This window comes from Tursiops truncatus, chromosome 16 (assembly GCF_011762595.2).
Source record: "Tursiops truncatus isolate mTurTru1 chromosome 16, mTurTru1.mat.Y, whole genome shotgun sequence".
Lineage (NCBI taxonomy): Eukaryota > Metazoa > Chordata > Mammalia > Artiodactyla > Delphinidae > Tursiops > Tursiops truncatus.
The window spans coordinates 29,912,204-29,931,902 of record NC_047049.1 but is presented as its reverse complement, the minus strand read 5'-3'; the positions used below and the strand labels follow the sequence as shown (position 1 = coordinate 29,931,902).

At 49.5% G+C, this 19,699-nt stretch overlaps 1 protein-coding gene across 2 annotated transcripts in view; it reads left to right on the top strand.

Annotated features, from left to right (window-relative positions):
- The window catches only part of UBTD1 (ubiquitin domain containing 1), a 51,953-nt gene that overhangs the window by 3,743 nt on the left and 28,511 nt on the right, over window positions 1-19,699 (top strand). Inside the window, exons 2-3 of one of the 2 annotated variants that reach the window (XM_073794121.1) lie at window positions 1,233-1,271; window positions 2,459-2,478. The exons of the other annotated variant lie outside the window; for it this stretch is intronic. Coding sequence (XP_073650222.1) covers window positions 1,233-1,271; window positions 2,459-2,478 — 59 coding nt within the window. The remainder of the gene's footprint in view (window positions 1-1,232; window positions 1,272-2,458; window positions 2,479-19,699) is intronic. 2 annotated transcript variants of the gene reach the window in all.

The window sequence follows — 19,699 nt, the reverse complement described above, 5'->3', positions numbered from 1 at the left end:
TTACCATCTTCACAAAGGCAGCTGTTCTACACTGGAAAGTTAATGAGCTGAAATCTTACGCATTCTTATGTCACTCTTTGGCCCTTGTTCTGTCTTCCTAGTCACTTGATGGGTGAAGCAGAGACACAAGGCCTACCGGTCAGGGAGTCTTCCAAGAGCTAGAAGGATTAGGCGGTACTGTCATCTCATCAAGATTTGTGGTTGTCACTCTTTTTTTTTAACCTATTACTCTTAATACATTCTCAGTAGGTCTGAGTTCTCCCCTTCAGGTGCTGGGTGGTCTTTGCATGCTCCAGAGAATACGTGGGGAATTACTCCTTTGGGGGGCTCCCACCAACCCATGCATATACCCTGGATAGATCTGATATCTCTGCCCATGAAGTGGGTGAGGCAGCCCCTCCCAGGCCCATCCCGGGGAGAAATAGAGGTGGTAGAACAGGCAGGTGTCTTGCCCAGTTCCACCCTTTGAGAATGTGGCAGGGCTGAAACCCAGCTATCTGTGATGTGCCAAGCATATCCACTTACGTTCTGGAATCTCAAGCTCGGGGTGGACAGACCCAGGGCCCTGTTTTGGGCTGGCTGGGCTTGGCTCTGTGGTTGCAAGAGAGCCTACTTCTCATTGTGTGGGCTGCTGTGGCTATTCTTGAGGGAGTAATTGGGCAACTTCTCCATTTGCTCAGTAAATATTTACTGAGTGCCAGGCACGTTGCTGGCTGTGAACAGACAGAGGGTCCTTAGCCACATGGAGCTTATAGTTTTGGGGGTGCAGCAGTAAATATACAAAGTGTGTGTGATCATACATAGAAATCCGGTATGATAATACATACAATTTTGTATTATTACATATGCTGGTGACTCCCACATGTATAATCTCAGCCCAGTTGCTCCAACTTCAGCCTTGTATATTTTGCTGCCTGCTCAACACACCTAATGTCTAAAAGGCTTCTCAGTTTAACATTTCCAAAACAGAAAGAAGGCCCACCCCACCCCCTGTCCTCTCAAAGTCAGCCAATGGTGATTTCATCCTTCCAGTTGCTCAGGCCCCCAAAACTCTAATATCATCCCTGACTCCTCCCTTTTAATCCCACCTCCACTTAATCAATAGATCCTGTTGTCTTTGCCTTACATGTATCCAGAACCTGACTCTCACCATCTTCACCACTTTCACCCTGGTTTAAGCTACCACTGGCCTTTTAACTGACCTTCCTGCTTCCTCCCTTGTCTCCCGACAGACTATTTTCATCACAGCAGCCAGAGAGATGCTGTAAACTGTAAGTCAGACTTTGTTACTCCTTTGCTCCCCGTCTCATTCAGAGTCCTTGTGTTGGCCTACAAGACACGATAGGATTTTCAACACCTTGCCTTTCCTCAGCCATCTCTTGTTCTTCACCCCCTTTTCCACCCCCTAAAATCTGAATGGGTCCCTCTCTCTCCTCCTCCAAGGCTCCTCCCTTCTTGTCAGTCAAGGCCTCCCAGGCCATCCTTTTTTTTTTTTTTTTTTTTTTGTGGTACGCGGGCCTCTCACTGTTGTGGCCTCTCCCGTTGTGGAGCACAGGCTCCGGACGCGCAGGCTCAGCGGCCATGGCTCACGGGCCCAGCCGCTCTGCGGCACGTGGGATCTTCCCGGACCGGGGCACGAACCCGTGTCCCCTGCATCGGCAGGCGGACTCTCAACCACTGCGCCACCAGGCCATCCTTTTTAAAACTGATCCCCTTCCTTCCACTACCTGCTCTCAGCATTATCTACCACCTTTTCCCTATTTTATGTTTCTCCCTGGCACTCACCACCGCCTGACATTGGCTATCTCCCCTACTACGTGTGACCTGAGATTTTTATTTTTTCGTTCCATGGCACCTAGAGCAGCACCTGGCATGTAGTAGGTGCATAATAAATATTTGTGGATGAAGCTAGTGTGTAGAACAGAGTGGGTACAGTCTGTAGAAGAGCAGGAATGAGCAGCCCTGATTGCTGTCTCATCTTAGGTGGGTGGATGTATCCTAATGGACAGATTTAACTGCAACCTCAAAGTGGTGTTCTGTTCCTGGGACTGGCTTCTCTCTCGCCCCAGGCCTGGGTAAGGTCTCAAATACCTGGGATGTAATTTCCCGTGGTTTGGGAGCCTCTTGCTAGGAGTTGCTGGGGCTGAAGCAGGAGGACGAAGTGAAGCCCCTTACTAGGATCCCAACCAAGCAGTTAGCACTTCTTGTTATTTTACGTGTGCAACTATGTAAGAGTGGACCCTTCTCCCAGGCACACATGGTATTTGTGGTCATTAACTCAAGAGGTGGGTGTGGGGTGGTCTGATAGAGTGTGAGGAGTGTGAGGCAGGAAGGCGGGTGACGTGGACTCCAGGCCTCTCTACCCATTGAATTGACTTGCTGGGGAATTTTTAGAATCATAGAATTTTAGAGCTGAAAAGGAACTTAAAGATTTCTTTAACCTCTTTTTCTTTTCCAGCTATTAAAAAGAGAATAAAGGTATGTCTACTCCCTGCCAAGTTCACAGAAATATGGTGCAAACTATATAAAAACTGCATAAGCTCCTTTAAGTTTTGAGTATGCTAAGGTCAAGAAATTGTGGTCAAGGTTGAGCATATTCAAAAGGGAGGGGGTGTGGTCTCTTTGCCACTTTCTTGAATGGTGATCTTGGGCAAGTCATTTGTTTGCTCAGTTAATCATCTCTTAAAAAAAAAAAAAAGATGATATTTCCAGTTTACTTCAGAGAGATGTTGTGGGGATAAAATAAACTAACATTGTTTTTAAAATCACTTTCATGGCTTAATGGTCTGCTCAGATATGAGGTCCCAATCCAGAGTGTGATCTGCCATTGATGGGAAATAAGGCCTTGGTTCTCTGCTCCTTCCTAGTTGTGTGTGCAACTTTAGACAGGCCTCTTGATCTCTTTGAGCCTCAGTTTCCCCATTTGTACAATGGGATGACTGCTGCCCTGCTCACCTCCCAGAGAGATTGTAAGAATCAAGTGCGATCCTGGATGAAAGGAGACTTTGTGAACTTATGAAGTTCCCATTATTCAAAGGTAGAGGATTTTTACACACAAAAACCATAGCCAGTGATTTTCCCCAGATCATTGAAGCTTACTCTTTTTTAAAGAGCAAAACTATAAAAGAAATGTTTAAAAACTATTTTTGGATGGGAATCTTTCTGAAACGGATGATATGCTTCCCAGCAAAGTATACTGAGCATGAATAACCTCCTCTTTGCAACTTGGGGGTGTTGAGTTTGGACCTGCATGTACAAAGCCCTGCTTGGTGGAGATGGGGACCACAAAAGCCTCTTTCTCTCAAAAGCCTTTATCTCTGAAAGAAGGTGAGGGTGAACTTGTGGCAGGTGGAAGGTAAATTGCTGAGGAAGAGCCCATTACACAGTGGCCTGCCTCGAGGTCCCAAGCAGTATTGGTGTGGGTAGGCTCTTGAACCCTGTTCTGGGCTCTGAATGAAAATAGCAGTCCTGCCTGATCAGTTACTGTACTCACGACAGTGTGAGGCCCCCAGGCTTTTCAGAATGTAGGACATTGGGTCCCAAACTAAATGGTTCCCAGCTGCTGTGCTTTTGGGGTTCACGTTTCCACCTATAATTGTTGCTCTGTCTTCTCCCTGGTAGTCAGTGTCACTTTTTTTTTTCTCATTAAAAAACTTGTGGTTAAATATACACAAGATAAAATATACCATCTTAACAACTTTTTTCTTTTTTCTTTTTTTTTTTTTGGCGGTATGCGGGCCTCTCACTGTTGCAGCCTCTCCCGTTGTGGAGCACAGCCTCCGGACACATAGGCTCAGCGGCCATAGCTCACAGGCCCAGCCGCTCCGCGGCATGTGGGATCTTCCCGGACCGGGGCACGAACCCGTGTCCCCTGCATCGGCAGGCGGACTCTCAACCACTGTGCCACCAGGGAAGCCCCTTAGCAACTTTTAAGTGTACAGTTCTGTAGCATTAAGTATATTCACATTGTTGTGCAGCCATCACCACCATCCATCTTCACAACTTTTTCATCTTCCCAGCTAAAAATCTGTACCTATTAGACACAGACTCCCCATTCTCCCCTTCCCCAGCCCCTGGCAACCACCGTTCTACTTTCTGTCTCTATGAATTTGACTACTCTGGGTACCACATAGAAGTGGAATCAGGCAATATTAGTCCTTTTGTGCCAGGTTTATTTCACTTAGCATAATATCTTCAAGGTTCATCTGCGTTGTACATGTGTCACTTGCCTTGCTTTTTAGGGGTGAATTCTATTGTATGTCTATACCACATTTTGCTTATCCTTTCGTCTGTTGATGGACACTTGGGTTGCTTCTACCTTTTGGTTATTGTGAATAATGCTCCTATGAACATGGGTGTACAAATATCTGTTTGAATCCCTGCTTTCAGTTCTTTTATGTATATGTCTAGAAGTGGGATTGCTGGATGATATGTTAATTCTGTGTTTAATTTTTTGAGGAGCTGCCATACTGTTTTCCTCAGCGGCTGCACCATTTTACATTCCCACCAGCAATGCACAAGGGTTCCGATTTCTCCACATCCTAACCAATGCTTGTTATTTTCTGTCTTTTTGATAATAGCCATCCCAATGGGTGTGTAGAGGCATCTCATCATAGTGGTCACTTCTTGAGATCCTGACTACCAGGCTCAAATAGCAGCCCCTCCAGTTTCCTGGGGGAACATATGGCTGAGATTGTTAGACTCGTACCTAGAGAGAGAGTAGATGGGCTCAAAGTGAAGCCCGAGGGGCCCTCCAGAGAGGGAAGTACAGGAGTTTGGGCACGTAGATTCTGTGACATCTCTTCTGGTCAGTCAGAATCTGGCTTGCTTCTGGGTTTCTAATAATGTGGTCGATGGCTGGGATGGATGGACAGTGGCTTCCAGTTAAGCAAAGCAGTTCTTTGTTGTTACAATTCATGTGGCTCCCAAAGAACGTTACTGCTGTCTTACTCATATTGAGTGCTCCCTTTTGCACAAGAGATGCAGGACTATGGTTCAGGTGGGAGCACTTGGGATGGGTAAAAGGCAGGGAGTATTATAATGACATGGCCTCCTGGTGAAGCACAGGTCATGTGCTTCTCTCTAAGCTGTTGGGGACAAGATCTCCCTGCTTTCTGAGCCCACAGGGAAGGGGAACCAAGCTTAGTGTACCCTCACACCTCTGACCAGCCCCAGGCCCTCAACTTGTGTCCCTTATTGCCCTCGGAAAGGGGAACCTGTCAGGAAAAGGGCTGGCGCAGGGTATGGGGTGGGGGGAGTAGGGGGATGGGAACAGCTCCTCATTTGTACCTGTCTCCTCTGGGAGGCTGCCACCAGAGCCCAAACCTAGGCAGCCAGCCAGTTACCAGGCAGCCTGGATCTTAGAGGCGAGCCTGTGGACTTGGAATTTTGTTCTTTTTAAGGGCTTGTAGAGATGAAATTAGCAACAGCTCACCTTTGCTGGGTGTGTACCATGTGCCAGGAGCCTCCTGTGCAGTATCTTGATTAATCTTCACATCCATCCTATGGGTGGATACTATTATCACCTTTTCACAGCGGAAGAAATGGAGCCTTAGAAAGGTAATGTCTCCTCTCTAAGGCCATGCAGCTTGTAAACAGCAGGGCCTGATCTCAGAGCCTGAGCTTTTGGCCCCTGTATAGTTTACCTTCCCAGGAATGGGAGGAAGAGAGCACAGGGTTTTTTTGTTTTGTCTAAACAAGAGTTTGTTATTGAGTACCTTAAGGCACCCTGCTCACCTTGTTCAATCATCTCTTTTGATTCTCCTCATTTTGCCTTATGAGAACATTCCTACCCAATTTACATAGGGGAAAGTAAACTGATTTCTGGTGGTCACAGGCTGAGCAGAGGCAGAGCTGGGACTCACTTTAATACTTTGACTCAAATTTCAGTGCTCTGAGCTTATTCCATTGTGCTGCCTTCCCCCTTCCCCATGAGAAGAATCGGGAGGTGGCTGTGAAGTCTGCAAAGCTGCAAGGACTGGAGTCACTCCGCTCCCTTCCCATTGCTGTCTCCTCCTCCTCTCATTTCCTCACCCCCAGGCTATATCTCGGGGTCCCATGAGTCCATCATTATGCATCTAGTACTTGGCACTTTGGCACATAGTAGGTGCTCAGTAAATGTGCATTGCATGTTTGAGGGCTGAGTGTGGTGGAAGCAGTAGAATCTCAGCCAGATTGTTCCTCAAGAGGAACACCAGCAGAATGCAAACAGAATGCAAAAACATTGTTTTCTCCCTCTTCTCCCAGAAGGAACCTCCACTTCCCAATGCCCAGATGCCAGGGACTTGAAGAAAAGAGTGCCTTGGCTCTGCAGACTTTGAATTACCCCCAAATTCCCAAGGGAAAAGAGGCAACAGAGTTACATTAGCAAAGTGCTTGCAGGATCAGGTGTCATTCTTTGTAATTAATAAGACTAATGATCCCTTGCTATGTTCATTTTGCCATTTTCAAAGTGCTTTCTCAAATATTATGTGTCATTTGATCCCCACAACCATCCTGTTAGGTGATCAGGACAGGAATCATTTTTCCTGTTTTACCGATGAGGATACTGAGACTTAGGATGTTAAGAGCTGCCCAAGGTTGTTGACAAGTAAGTTAGGCAGAAGCCATGGGAGGCAATGGCCCCTCTGCTTTCTCATTGTGGTGAGAAAGCCTCAGGTCAGAGCCTCAGTTTCTGCATCTGTGAAATAGGGACAAGAGTAGACCACTTCAGGTATTCAGGGATTAAATGTGATGATTTGTGTGAAGTGATCAGTGCAATGCTCACACAGGGAGATGCTTAGCAAATGATGGCAGTAGGCCATTAATGACAATAACCTAGGCTAAGTTCATTGTTTCTTTGGGGACTTGTATTCTACTGACTCTTGTTCAGCTCAGAGTATTGGGAAGAGCAGAGTGTAGCCTCCCTTGCCTTGACCTGGGAAGTCCGACTCTGGCCACCCTCTGGCCCTTCCCCTGCACTCAGAGTGTATAGCAAGGGCTGACCCTGAATTTCTCTTGATTTGCAAAATCTGAGGTCTTTCAAAGAGGACGTTTATAAGGTAAGAGTTTTTCTTTTGGTAACAGGTAATTATGACAAATATTTTAGTCACTTAGTATCCATTTGCATTTTTTTATCCTAGCTCCTCCAGCTCGTTAGCTGTGTAATCTGGGCAAGTTGTTTTGGATTTGGGGGCCTCACCTTACTCACCTGTAAAATGGAGATAACAGTATCTACTCATAGGGTTGTCTTGAGGATGAAATGAGTTAAAGCACGTAAATGCTTAGACTGGTGCCTGGGGCATATTAAAATATTCAGTAAATAGTAGGTTATTTTTTTTCATTATTATCAGCATGCTTGGCACTGTATTTAAGCCAGCTGTCCCCAGCCTTCTTCTTCCCCCCAAGTTGAGATATATGGCCAATGAAGTTCATATACAAGACCTAGCTTCTGCTCTGTACCCTGGCTATTTACCATTCTTGTAACTCCACTCATTCAGGAAAACAAACGGGAAGCAAGTTGCACAAGAGTGATATTATTGCAGAGATAGCCTTGAATCTAGCTTCATTTTTTTTTTTTTTGCGGTACCCGGGCCTCTCACTGTTGTGGCCTCTCCCGTTGCGGAGCACAGGCTCCGGACGTGCAGGCTCAGCGGCCATGGCTCATGGGCCCAGCCGCTCTGCGGCATGTGGGATCCTCCCGGACCGGGGCACGAACCCGTTTCCCCTGCATCGGCAGGCGGACTCTCAACCACTGCGCCACCAAGGAAGCCCCTAGCTTCATTTTTTTAAAAATGTGAATCATTCACAAAAACTTGAGAACTTCAACTCTTGTTAGTTACAGATCTCTTGCAATGTCCCGCATATTCTTGCCGATTCCAGCAACAACTAGTAGCTACTTTTCTGGGCTCTCTTGGAACAGATGCAAACACTTCTTGCCTGGTAGGTTCAGGGCTCGGGAGTGCCCTCAGTGTGCTCATCCTCAGCTTGGCAGAACATGTCTGGGTCTGCTGGGGCTTCCTTCCTGGAGCCTGGCACCTCCTCCATGAACTTCCAAGAAAGCAGTGATAAACATCACAGCAGGGCCACTTGTCCACACTTGATACACAGCTCCCTGCAACTGGATTCAAAAACAATTGTTTTATAGTTATTATATACTGCTGTTTATTGAGTACTAACTGTGTGGCAGGCCCTGCGGTAGGTACTTCATACACATCTCCTCTAATCCTCCTGTTAATTCACTGCAAGTGATGTTGTCCTCATATTAGGGGAGAGGCTCCGTGTATACTAACTATTGCGCCCAGGGTCGCATGGTGAGAAATGGAAGATTTCAGATCCCAGGTTACTGTTTTCCATTTTCAGCCCTGCATTCCTTCCATGAAACACCTGCCTCACTGTCAGTTTCAACTGAGGGCTCACCGGGCCCTAAACAGGTATAGCTGGTTTACTGATGTCATTGCCACCCATGACTATCAAATAGTCTGCTTCTGCCAGTTCTTGCACTATGTATCCCGAGTATGTTAGGAAGTGCACTTTGCGACAGCCTTCATGGGTTTGTCCCCCCTTCCACCTCTCCCCACCTACCCCTACTGCAGTGTCTGCTAAACAGACCACACTGTCCTCTGTAACATGGGATATCACACGTGGCATTGATTTTTTTCACTTATGCAGTGCACTCTGTTCCCCCAAAATAGACTGTCACGTGGCCGGAGCATTTCCTTTCACGAACCCTCACAGCAGCTCCAGGAATCATCACCCCTGAAGCAGTCCCGTTTATGTGGTGATTACCACGTGCATTAGGCACCCTACTACATGTTTGACATCACTGCCTTCAGTGTTCACGTCAGCCCCAGGAGGTAGGCATAATTACCTCCACTTTACAGATGAGGAAGCTGAGGCTCAGGGAGGTTAAGACCCTAGTCCACGAAAGTGGGGGAACTGGTGTTTGAATCCTAGTAGTTGTACCCCAGGGGCCTGTATCTTAACCGCTATGGGAAACTGCCCCTAAATATTCACCGTAACTGCCTTGTCCCGGCCGTGGTGTTAGCACAGGGCGCAGCGTGAAGAGTCAGTTCCTTTCCTCAAGGAGCTCACGGTGTGGTGGGCTGAATAATACTGAGCTTCTGTGATCTGTTTTTATTTATTCCATTTCCATGTGGGCACACCCAGGTGTGCAGATTCATGACACACAGCTCCAAGGTTGCAGGGTGAGCTGAGGGGACAGTCCCCGGCGAGCTGGCAGTGCTCTGTACGGCTGTGTTTATGCCCCAGGTTTACTTCTCCGTTTGCTATTTGCCCTTCTTCCCTCTGGGCTCTCACATCAGGTTCATAGAACCCCGAGCTCATCTGGGTCTGGCCCAGTGTGATATTCCTGTTTGTGGCCCAGTGCAGGGCTGGCTGGTGAGGACAAGGGAAGCCTTATTTGACTGGAAACTCGCTGCTATTATGGCTTTTTATAAGACCCCAAATTATTTTTTGAAACATGCTGTATGCGCTGTTATTTGGTCGCGCTCCCTGAGGAGCAGAGTGGGCTAGTCTTTGGAGTCCATAGGCAGAAGGAAAGCTACATTGGACCCTTTAATCTGTAGCTGACCCCGCCTATCTGAAGCTGAGCTTAGCGTTGCCCTGCTTTGATGTATGTCCCATGGAAGATCCAGGGCCTGGATGTCTGGTCCATTTTTGGCATTAAGCACGTTTTTCCGCAGCCCCGGACAGAGATTCTCAGTCTGCTACTGTTGACAGCACCACTCCTTGGGCATTCATCTATGCCAGGGGCCTAGGCCCAGGGGAAATATCCAAGGAGAGACTTCAGCCTGTGGGCCCTGTTCTGCATGTGTCTGGCTCACCACCCGATGCTGGTTTGGATATGGATTGATGGGGACCCCTTTTGTAGGCTGGGCCTGGGGCCTCAGTTTTTAGAGGTGAAGTGATCCAAAAGCTGTGGGGCTGCTCAGAATCCACCCTTACCTTTTAGAAGAGAATTGGCATTAATAAGGAATTCGGCTGGAGGAACTGGTTCAGAAATGTCAAGCCCCTGGTCTGTGGTCTGTCCTGTGCAGTCAGAAGTGGAGCTGGTACCTGACCCAGGGAATTGACTCCATTTCCTGTGTCTTTTCTGTACATCCTGCCTCATTCCCGTGTATGCATATTATACATGTATGTCTCATCATCCATGATGGCTTACAGTCTATCTGGGGGAAGGAGCAAAGACAAATAGAGGTGTGATACAATTTCAGGCAAGATAATGTGTAGACAAGTGCTGAATCATGCGGTGTAGACAGGTAGAGACAAAGGCAACGTGTAGACACTTGAGAAAGAGTCGAGGTTGGATAGGGCAGATATTAAGTGTAAGTGAGGAGAGTTTACAGAAGGGTTAGTGATTTGAGTAAGGGGTGCAGGTTGGAGAGAAGCAAGTAATACGATTTTCTTTATTGTAAAAGCAGTCTGTGTTTATGTAAAAAATGTGAGCAATACCAGAAAGCCCAAAGAAGAAAATCTCCTTCATATTCCCACCACTCAGAGGGAGTCTCCATTCCCGTTTGGCGTTTGTTCTTCTAGCCTTTCTTTCTTTTTTATTTTTTAGGCAGTAGAATCAAATTGGCGGTGTACACCAAGGTTAAGGGAAGGTCTCGAATAGCAAATGGGGAGCGTAGGTCAGAGCAAGCCTCTGCTGGTTCCTTACACATGGAGTGCAATGAATGAAGTGCTTCAGGAAGAGGCACCCAACATCCGTGAGCAGATGGGATCGGAGCCTGTGAGGAAGCAGGGCCTCCTCCACCCAGAGCTGGGACTCAGATTTCGTCGCCCACTGCAGAAGAGTCTCAGGTTTACTCCTCACTGCTGCTTCCCAGGGGGTCAAGGGAAAGAATTTGTCCTGAGTCGTCTCAAAAGCTCGCTCCCCCCGACACACCCCCATCCCACAGACTCCTCTCTTTCTTACTTACCATCCGGTTTCTCGAGCAGAGTTCTCCTCCCCTGGAGTTGGGGCCACACAGCCGATTTTGCCACACCACAAAGCTGTGCTGCTACCTGAGGTCATTTCAGGGGAGAAACTATATATAGCGGAGGACTAGCATCAGGACATCTCCATATTGTTCTGACCGTTTAGCATTGCCCTTCAGCTGATGCAGACAGGGTCACCTGGGACTCAGCGCCCGTCAGATGGGCTCTGCGTTGTATCTTCAGCGCTCTCTCTGTGTTCCCCAGCCAGTGCTCACCCACACAGGACCGGGGTTCTGACCCCTCCCAGTTCCAAGAGAGCCTTTAAAGGAGCTGCCTAGGGAAAGGGGCAGTAGGGAGAGTTCAGAGCCCAGAGTTCTCTTCCAGCTCAGCCACTTGGCACCTGTGTGGCCTTATGCCTATGAATCTCTGGCTCATCATCTGAATGATAAAGAAATTGGTCTGGAACAGGTATTTTTGTTTGTTTGTTTGTTTGTTTGCAGTACGCGGGCCTCTCACTGTTGTGGCCTCTCCCGTTGCGGAGCACAGGCTCTGGACGCGCAGGCTCAGTGTCCATGGCTCACGGGCCCAGCCGCTCCGCGGCATGTGGGATCTTCCCGGACTGGAGCAGGATCCTGTGTCCCCTGCATCAGCAGGCGGACTGTCGACCACTGCGCCACCAGGGAAGCCCAGGAGTTTTGTACTATTGGTTTAAGCCACTGGAACCCTTTCAGATGCAAGCTTACAAGGTAGCCTGATATATACAACCAAATGGGCGTGCCCCTGGTTGAGGCTGGGGACACTGGAGACCCAAGAGGTTCCACTGAAGTCTCAGGGTCCCGCAGAGTGCACAATTTGAAAACCACTAGGTGAGACAACCCTCTGAGGTTTCTTCTTCTAGACTTAGGATTCATGGTCTGGCCTTGCAATGGCCTCTGGCATAAATGACCCATCAATAGGGGTGGAAACTTTGTGACCTCTTGGAGACTTTGATGGTCATCTTGGGGGAGGGGAGAATGATACAGGGACAGAAATCTCGGGGCAGAGGTTTCTGTAGTGGGGGCAGCCCAGGGGAGCACAGTTTGCAGATCCAGTTGGATGTGCTGGCCCGCACTGCCATGGGCTATTTTTCTCCAGCCTGCTCCCGCTTGCCTTTCCTTTGAGTGCTGGTTTGTCCCAAAGATGAGATGAAAATGAGGATATAATGCACTTCAGGCAAGGAACGTGCATTTAACTTAAGTTGCCTGGGGCTGAGTTACATACTTGATACGTGGAGTATTTGTAGAGCATGGTGGTACCTTTGGCAGGAATCAGAAAGCCAGGATCTGGGGCCAGTTTTCTTCATTCAGCAAGTTTGTTTGTCAGGCACCTGCTTTGTATTCCTGCAGAAGCATAAGGGAGATCCCAGCTTTGTTAGGACCCCTTGATTTCGAGTTAACAGAAACCAGCTGAATCTAGCTTAAGCACAAAAGGTGATTAATTACAGGGTTTCAGGGGGTGCGCAGGACCCCACGGCAAGATTGCTGCCTGGCCTTAAGCAGGGATTGGAAAAACCTTGTCAGATTCTCCCTCTTCCCCTCAACTCGGCTTCTCCTTGGGCTTCCTCCTGTCTCTGCAGCCGGGCTTCCTCCTCCTTCAGGCCACACGGCTCCAGTGTTCCTGCTGCAGCTCCAGCCACACTCAGGGGGGCTTAGCTCTCCCAGCCCAAAGTCCAGATTACCAGAGCAGTGGGTCCAATTGGCCCAGCTTGGTCCACTCAGCTCCAGCCAGGGGGTGGGGTCACATGCAGTAAAACCTGTCTCGTGGGGGCCACTTCTGACCCCGTGCGGATGCGGGGCAGCTCCAGAAGAGGGGCAGTCGTGAGCCGCACAGACAGCTCCAAAGCTGTGAGCTCCTCCAGCCCTCGGTGAGGAGCTCCAGTCCCAGGGCAGATGCAGGTGTAAGAGGAGCACTTACTAGGCTCCCAGGGAGGCAGGAAGAGAAGTGACCCTTGGCAGAGCCTGCTTGTTGCCGAGTACACGGCTCTTCCAGTTGGGACTGTCAGACGGAGGCGGCAGGGCTCCCCGGGCTGGTGTTGGCAGTGTTCCCCACAGAGCAGGGGCCCCTCCGCGTTAGCTCAGGGGGAAAGGGTTTGTTGGCAGGATTACAGCGAGGCAGCCGGCCTCATGGGAGCTGGGCCTGAAGAGCAGTCAGGAATGGAGGCGGCTCTGTCTTTTGGGGGCTGTTGGCCTCTCCGCTTGTGTCTGAGCATCTGCTCCTGGCTTCCCCCTCCGTAGACCCAGCCTTCTCTTCTTACTCATCGGCTTGTTCCGTGACTGAGCACACCAGTGCCAAGTTCTGGCAGCGAGTAGATTGGCTACTCTGTGGCCAGGGACCACCCAGGTACAGGCAGCAGGTGGGCGCCTGATCCTGCAGGATGCTGGGCTGCCCCTTTCAGGGCTCTGGGCAGGGCAGGTGTTAAGAAATGGTCTCCTCATACCTCCTGCAGTCAAGGGGAATGCTTGCGGACAGAGGAGAGGGGAGCCTGGAAGATGGAAGAGAGGAGGGGGCTCAGGAAGGGGGACCAGTCTGAACTGAAGCAAGGGTGCAGGGAGGGGCCGGGGGGCCAGTGTGTGCTTCGGGGAGGGGACAGTAAGAGGCAAGGCCTGAAAGGCACCTTGAGAGCTGAGCTGTGGGCCAGGGGTGTGGAGGGGATGGGGAGCCACTGGGAACGTGTGGCCAGGGCACGCTGCTGGGGACTTGAAAGGGTACCCTGGACTCCGAGGCTAAGAAGGATGGCTGGGGAAGGGATGGAGCATGGCTGAAGACAGCCAGGCCAACTAGGGGGAGGAGGGGAAAGGTCTGCCCTGATATGTTGGGAGTGGAAGTCCCTTTGAAGAAAGAATCCACAGGATTGGGTGACAGGTTGTCGGAAGCAGAAGGAGGGCCAGAGGTGTGGGGGGAGGGGTGGGAACATTGGGGAGGGCCTAGCGACACTGGGAACTTGGGGAAGGGAGGCTCCTCTAAGGAGAGAGATCGTTAGCCTTACAGAGCAGCAGGGCTGCTGGAGTGCTTGTTGTTTTATGTTGGGAGAGCTGAGCAGAGTTAACAGAGAAAGGGAAGTCCCAGGCTAAAGGAAGGAGACTTCTGGAGAATGGGCCCTGGGCCCACCAGCTCTGCTTCTCAGGAACTGTGATGCTGCCCAAGGCGCTCAGCTTCCTCATCTTCAAAATGGGAACAATATCTGCCCAGTCTTCCTCCTAGCGATGTGAGGAAGGTCAGAGGTCACACACATGGTGATGCCTTGTGCACAGCAAAAGCTTGTACAGATGCGGGCAGCCCTGTTACTGTGGCTGTTGGTGTGCCGGCCTGCACGGTGACCGCCTCTGCAGGGTCAGGGAGCCTTCCTTCCCGTAGCCACCCCCGACTCCCGGATGATGTTGCTGCCAACTCCATGTTACCTGGGGTCATGTTGAGATCAGCACCCTTCTGGAATTTGAGCCTGGGGGTACCTGGATGGCCGATTAGGTCTAAGATTAGTCACCCCTCACCAACTTCAAGCATTCTCCTGATGGGTGCTGTGTGTGTGGAGTCCAGTGGGCCGACTGAGGCTGAGCTCTCCCTCCGGGAGAAGGAGAAGAGGCAGTTGGGGAAGGGCGGGATGTGGGCAGGCTGAACCATGTACATTTCAGAGTGGAGCTGGAAGGTGATTTCTCCCCCGCGTGGGCCTCCTTGGCCTGTTCCCCAAAGAGAAAACCACGGAGCACTTGTTTCAAAGTTCCCAGGAAAAGGGGAAATGATGAAACCTGCATCCTGTTTTGCCACCAGCCTAGGGAGGAGGACCCAGGTGGGGACAATAGATGGTGGCAGTGACAGGAGTACTGGTGAAATCCTGGGGCCTGCAGAGTTGGGGCAACAGAGGCTTGAGGAGGGGTCCCAAGGTCAATGAGGGGAGAGCGTGTGGCCCTCCTTCCCGTTCTGTCGCCACCTTGCTCCATTTAGTGGCATCCGGCAGCCTGATAGCCTGCTTCGTTTTCCCCAGCCACCCCTCCCTCAGGATGTGGCCCGGCTTTCCCCTGCTGCCCACGTCCTGTGCTTCCTGGCTTCCTCCGGGCTCACCTGCAGCTTCCTGTCTCTGGGAAGGCCGACTTCCTGTGCCCTCCTGTCTTTGGTTTGGGTCTTTCCCTGGTGCTTTCTCTTTTTCCCCCTCCAGCCCCTTTGGCTGTTTCTGTCTGTTTCACTCCTACAGAGCCTCTGCTCCTCCCAGCCCAAGTGAGACTTTGTATCCTCCTGCCAGCTCCTTTCCAAACTCGGGCCCCTTGGAGTATTACTTTTCCTAAATCGCAGCAGCTGTGCATTTTGCTGGCCTACCCAGCTGTTCTTGTCCTTGACCACAGAGGTCATGTCATTTATGACAATAAATAGAAAATGAGAATGAGAGGGTTGCCCGGTGCCTCTGGGCTCCCCTTCCAGCTGCCTGCAATCCTACTGGGAAACTAATAGTAATAAAAATAATAAAGCTAATGCTTATGCTCTGCATTTTCACTTATCATTTTCCAGATGCTGTGCTAAATATTTTACATGCCTTATTACATTTAATCTTCATAATAACCTAGAGACATAAGTTGTATAGTCATCCTCTCACAGCTGAGGGAAACTGAGGCTCCAGAGGTTATGTAAGTTGTCTGACATTACCTGCGAGTAAGCGGCAGAATGAGAGTAGAACTCGTGTGGGTCTGACTCCCATGCCCATCTCCTAACGTTGGCGACCTATCTGCCTTCCACTGGAGGAGGAGAGTTGCCACAGGGCCAGGCATCCCCTCAGCCCACCTAAATTTCCAAGTTCACCTTTCCCCCAGTTGCCTGTTGAAACTAGTAACTAGCCCAGATAAGGAACCCTTACAGTGTCCTTCTCAGAGCTGTGCTTTGTTTCTCGTTTCTCCGTACCCCAAACAATGGAAGGACCTTCAGGTGGCAGGGCTCATAGTATTTCTCTTTGCTGTGGATTCCCCCATACCAGTGTCCCATTTTACAGATGGGAAAATGCCTCCTAGTCTTCTTTTTTTTAATTCTTATTGGAGTATAATTGATTTACAGTGTTGTGTTAGTTTCAGGTGTACAGCAAAGTGAATCAGTTATACATATACATATATCCACTCTTTTTTAGATTCTTTTCCCATATAGGCCATTAGAGAGTATTGAGTAGAGTTCCCTGTGCTGTACAGTAGGTTCTTATTAGTTATCTATTTTAGATATAGTAGTGTGTATATCTCAATCCCAATCTTCTAATTTATCCCTCTCTCCCCCACCCTTAACCCCGGTAGCCATCAGTTTGTTTTCTACATCCTCCTAGTCTTAAGAACTTAATTTGACATTATCCAGACAAAGGAACTTCAGAACTAGAAATAATAGTCTAATCTCTTGACTTCCATTCGATACTCTTCCCACTGAGATCATGTTGCCATTCTGTTCTGAGTGTGCTAGAACTATGCCCCAGAGGTTGCCTCTTCCACACATTCTGTTTAGAACACTTCTGCTCTTTGCAGTCGGCCCTCTGTGTTCTATTCTTGTCTGTGAGCGGTGATCATCAATGGGAGAGAGATTGAATCAAAATCTCTGGGGATTGGGGCATATAGGAAGTTTGAAAGAGCATATTCAGTATCGTAATCACATCTTAGGTTTGGAAAATAAACCATTTTTAAAATGTAAACTATCAAAGGTAGAGTTTGGCAGAAATCTTGCCTGATGTTACAGTAATTCCCAAGTCGGGCATGGCACAGTTTTGTGTGTGTGTGTGTGTGTGTGTGTGTGTGTGTGTGTGTGTGTGTGAAGTCTGTATTTATCCAAAGGGTGTGTGCTTAAAAAGGCTGGGAAACGCGGTTTTCCAACAGGAGACTGTATTGTCTTGTCGTTCTGTGTCCTGCGGCCCTCCAAGTGTTTACTGGAGGTGCCTCAGGATGGCTCGCACTATATGGGGGCATCCTGCCTGCCTTGTCTCGGTTGGACCGAACCCTCTTGGGGCTCTGGGTGGCCCACCCGATGGCTTTGTTGTATGCCAAACGAAGGTGATATCTAGTGTGGAGGCCCGGTCCTGGAGAGTTCAAAGCTAATCTGAAGTATATACCTTCATAAAGCTCAGGCGTGCATTGAGTTTGTATATGCCTGGCCCCATGCTTTGTCCTGGGTATGCAACTGAACAAAACAGGTATAGTCCTGCCCTCATAGAACCCACAGAGTAGTGGGGAAACAGATTATGCCCAAATAATCAAAATGCATATGACAAAGGGGTGAAGAGGGTGTTGGGAGAGAACTGTGGGGTAGGGGGAATGAACTATTTTGGGGTGGACGATCAAAAACACTTCCCTGACGAAGATGCCTAAGCTGACACCTGAAGGCTGAGACTGAGGGAGCCACGTTTGTCTCATGTGACCACACTCCACTTTGGCCAGGACTGCTTGCTGGCCCATGAGACACCTCTAGATAAATTAGAAGGAGATGCTTTTGGGCAGAGGCAGTCCTGCTAGGGCCCGTTGCTGATGATTGAACATGAGCTGGCCCCTGGTCCTGGTGCTTATGTGCTGGGTACAGTCCAAGGCGGGGAGGTGTGGGGGGAGGATTACCCAAGCCAGATAGAAGGAACTGCATGAGTGAAGGCCCTTGGACAGCAAACAGCTTGTTGCCTTCCAAGAAGTGAAAGAAGCCATTGGAAGAAGCAAGTTGCCACCTCAGCTTTTCTCCCCTGGTAAGGAGGTATTTTCCCTTTCAAGGAGAAGGGAGAGAGAGGCCATGTCTGGGGCACTGTCCAGAGCTGCGAGGCTGTCCAACAAGCACTTGGATTCTGGCTTCCATGGGGCCATAGTTAGTTGGTGAACGTCTGCTCCGACCTTCTTCCCACAGCAGATGTCCCTTCCACAGTGTCCTAGGAAGAGAGAAGGACCCTTAGGAGGGAGTTCTGGGGAAGCCAGGACAGAGACCAAAGCCCAGGGCCTTCCAGCTTCCATTCAGCCACCCCAGGACAAGTACCTACTCTGTGCCAAGTTCTGTGTTAATCTTGCCAATTTGGAATATCATGAACCTTTAACCTTTTTCTTTGTCTTACCTGGGACACACAGCCTTTCATTCCACAGGTAGGGATGATGGACTCAAATGCGAATGATGGCTGCTGGGTGCAGAGCTCTGCTCGCCTTGGGGGAGGAAGTGGCATTTGAGTTCGGTCCTAGGTGCGTGGATGCACATGGACCATTAATTTATGGAGTGGACTAAACTCTAAGCTCTTGAAGGGAGGGCTCCTGTTGTTGATGGTGCATCTGCAGTGCTTAGCGTGATGCCTGGCTCGTCACAGGTGCCCAGTATGATATAGAGATTTATTTGGAGATTCAGCATCTCTCCAGGAAGGCTGTCCAAATTCGAACCCAGGTTTCTGTCCCTTTGCCCGAGGCCTGCCACTGGCCACAGCTACCTAGTGACAGAAAAACTAAGGGATGTTTGAGGAACTTGAAATCATGTCTTGGGGAACTGGGACTGCTTGGCAAGAAAACACAAAGGCACAGGGGGATCAGGAACGTGGTCTTTAAATCCTCCAAGAACTGTTGTCGTGATACTGTTACCAGTTACTGAGCCCTTCCTTTGTGCCAGGCACTGTGCTAGGGGCTTCACGTATGCAATCTCGTTTAATCCTCGCAATAATCCAAAAAGGAGAATATTATTATCCATATTTGATAAGGGAGGGAACTGGGGCTTAGATTAAATGACCCCCAAGATTGTCTACCTGAGATTTAGAATGGATCTCTCTGACTCCCAGACCCGTAATTGCTGAGAGATTTTAACCAACCCAACAGCACTGCCTAGAGATTTTGTCATGTGCTTTCAGAAACTAGAGCTGGCACTCGTGGGTAGGAGCTGCAGGAAGGTAGTTTCCTGTTCCCCATAGGGTGATTTCTCTTCCTAAAGGAGAACAGTCTGAAATTAGAATGGGCTGCCCAGCTAACACTGCAGGACCTGCCAGGATCTTCAACTTCAATGGGATCTGGTTCTACAAAAGCTGAAGCTCTCCTGCCTTAGCCTGCTAGGGGCTTTTTCTGAACCGAGTTGACATGAGCAGCAGTACTCAGACTTCCTGGGTCAACCCAGCCTGGACTCTGTGTTCTGCTCCCTGTTCTCCCTGAAGCCCAAGCTATAGGGCTGGGTTCAGGTTTCTTCCAAAAGGAGCTGGGCAGGAATGTGCACCTGACCCCCTTTGGAATGGGCCACGCAACCACCTGGCCAGGTCTCTGGACCCTGGCATGGAAGCTGGCACTTGTTTGGGCTTCAGGGGAGGGCAGCTTGGAGTGGACGCACCTATTCTGGGCTCTTTAGGGCTACAGATGTTTACATGCATACATTGATTGTCCTGTGCCTTTCACTTTGCCTCACTGACTTCCGGTGGCCATGTGGCTGGCTCCAGGATGCAGAAGGGTATGGGTTGGCTCTTGAGCCCCTGCCACACATCAAGTGAGTTGATATCAGTGGTTTACACAGGAGGCTGCAGGAGCAGGGGACAACCAATTGGAATTAAAGGACATGGATGAGATCGCCTTTTCAACTCCAGAGCATTTTGACCAGAAATTAGAGTTGGAAAGGCCCTAAAGGTGATATTGTCCAGCTACACACCCAGCGTGGAGTTGCTCCACTCAGCACCCCTGCCAGGCAGTCGGCCAGGCTTTCCTTCAACAAGGCTAATTTTGGATGGCTCTAATGAGGAGGAACTCCTTCCTGGCCCTCTGCAGAGTGTGTTCCTATGCACTGCCTTATTGCCTCTCACCGT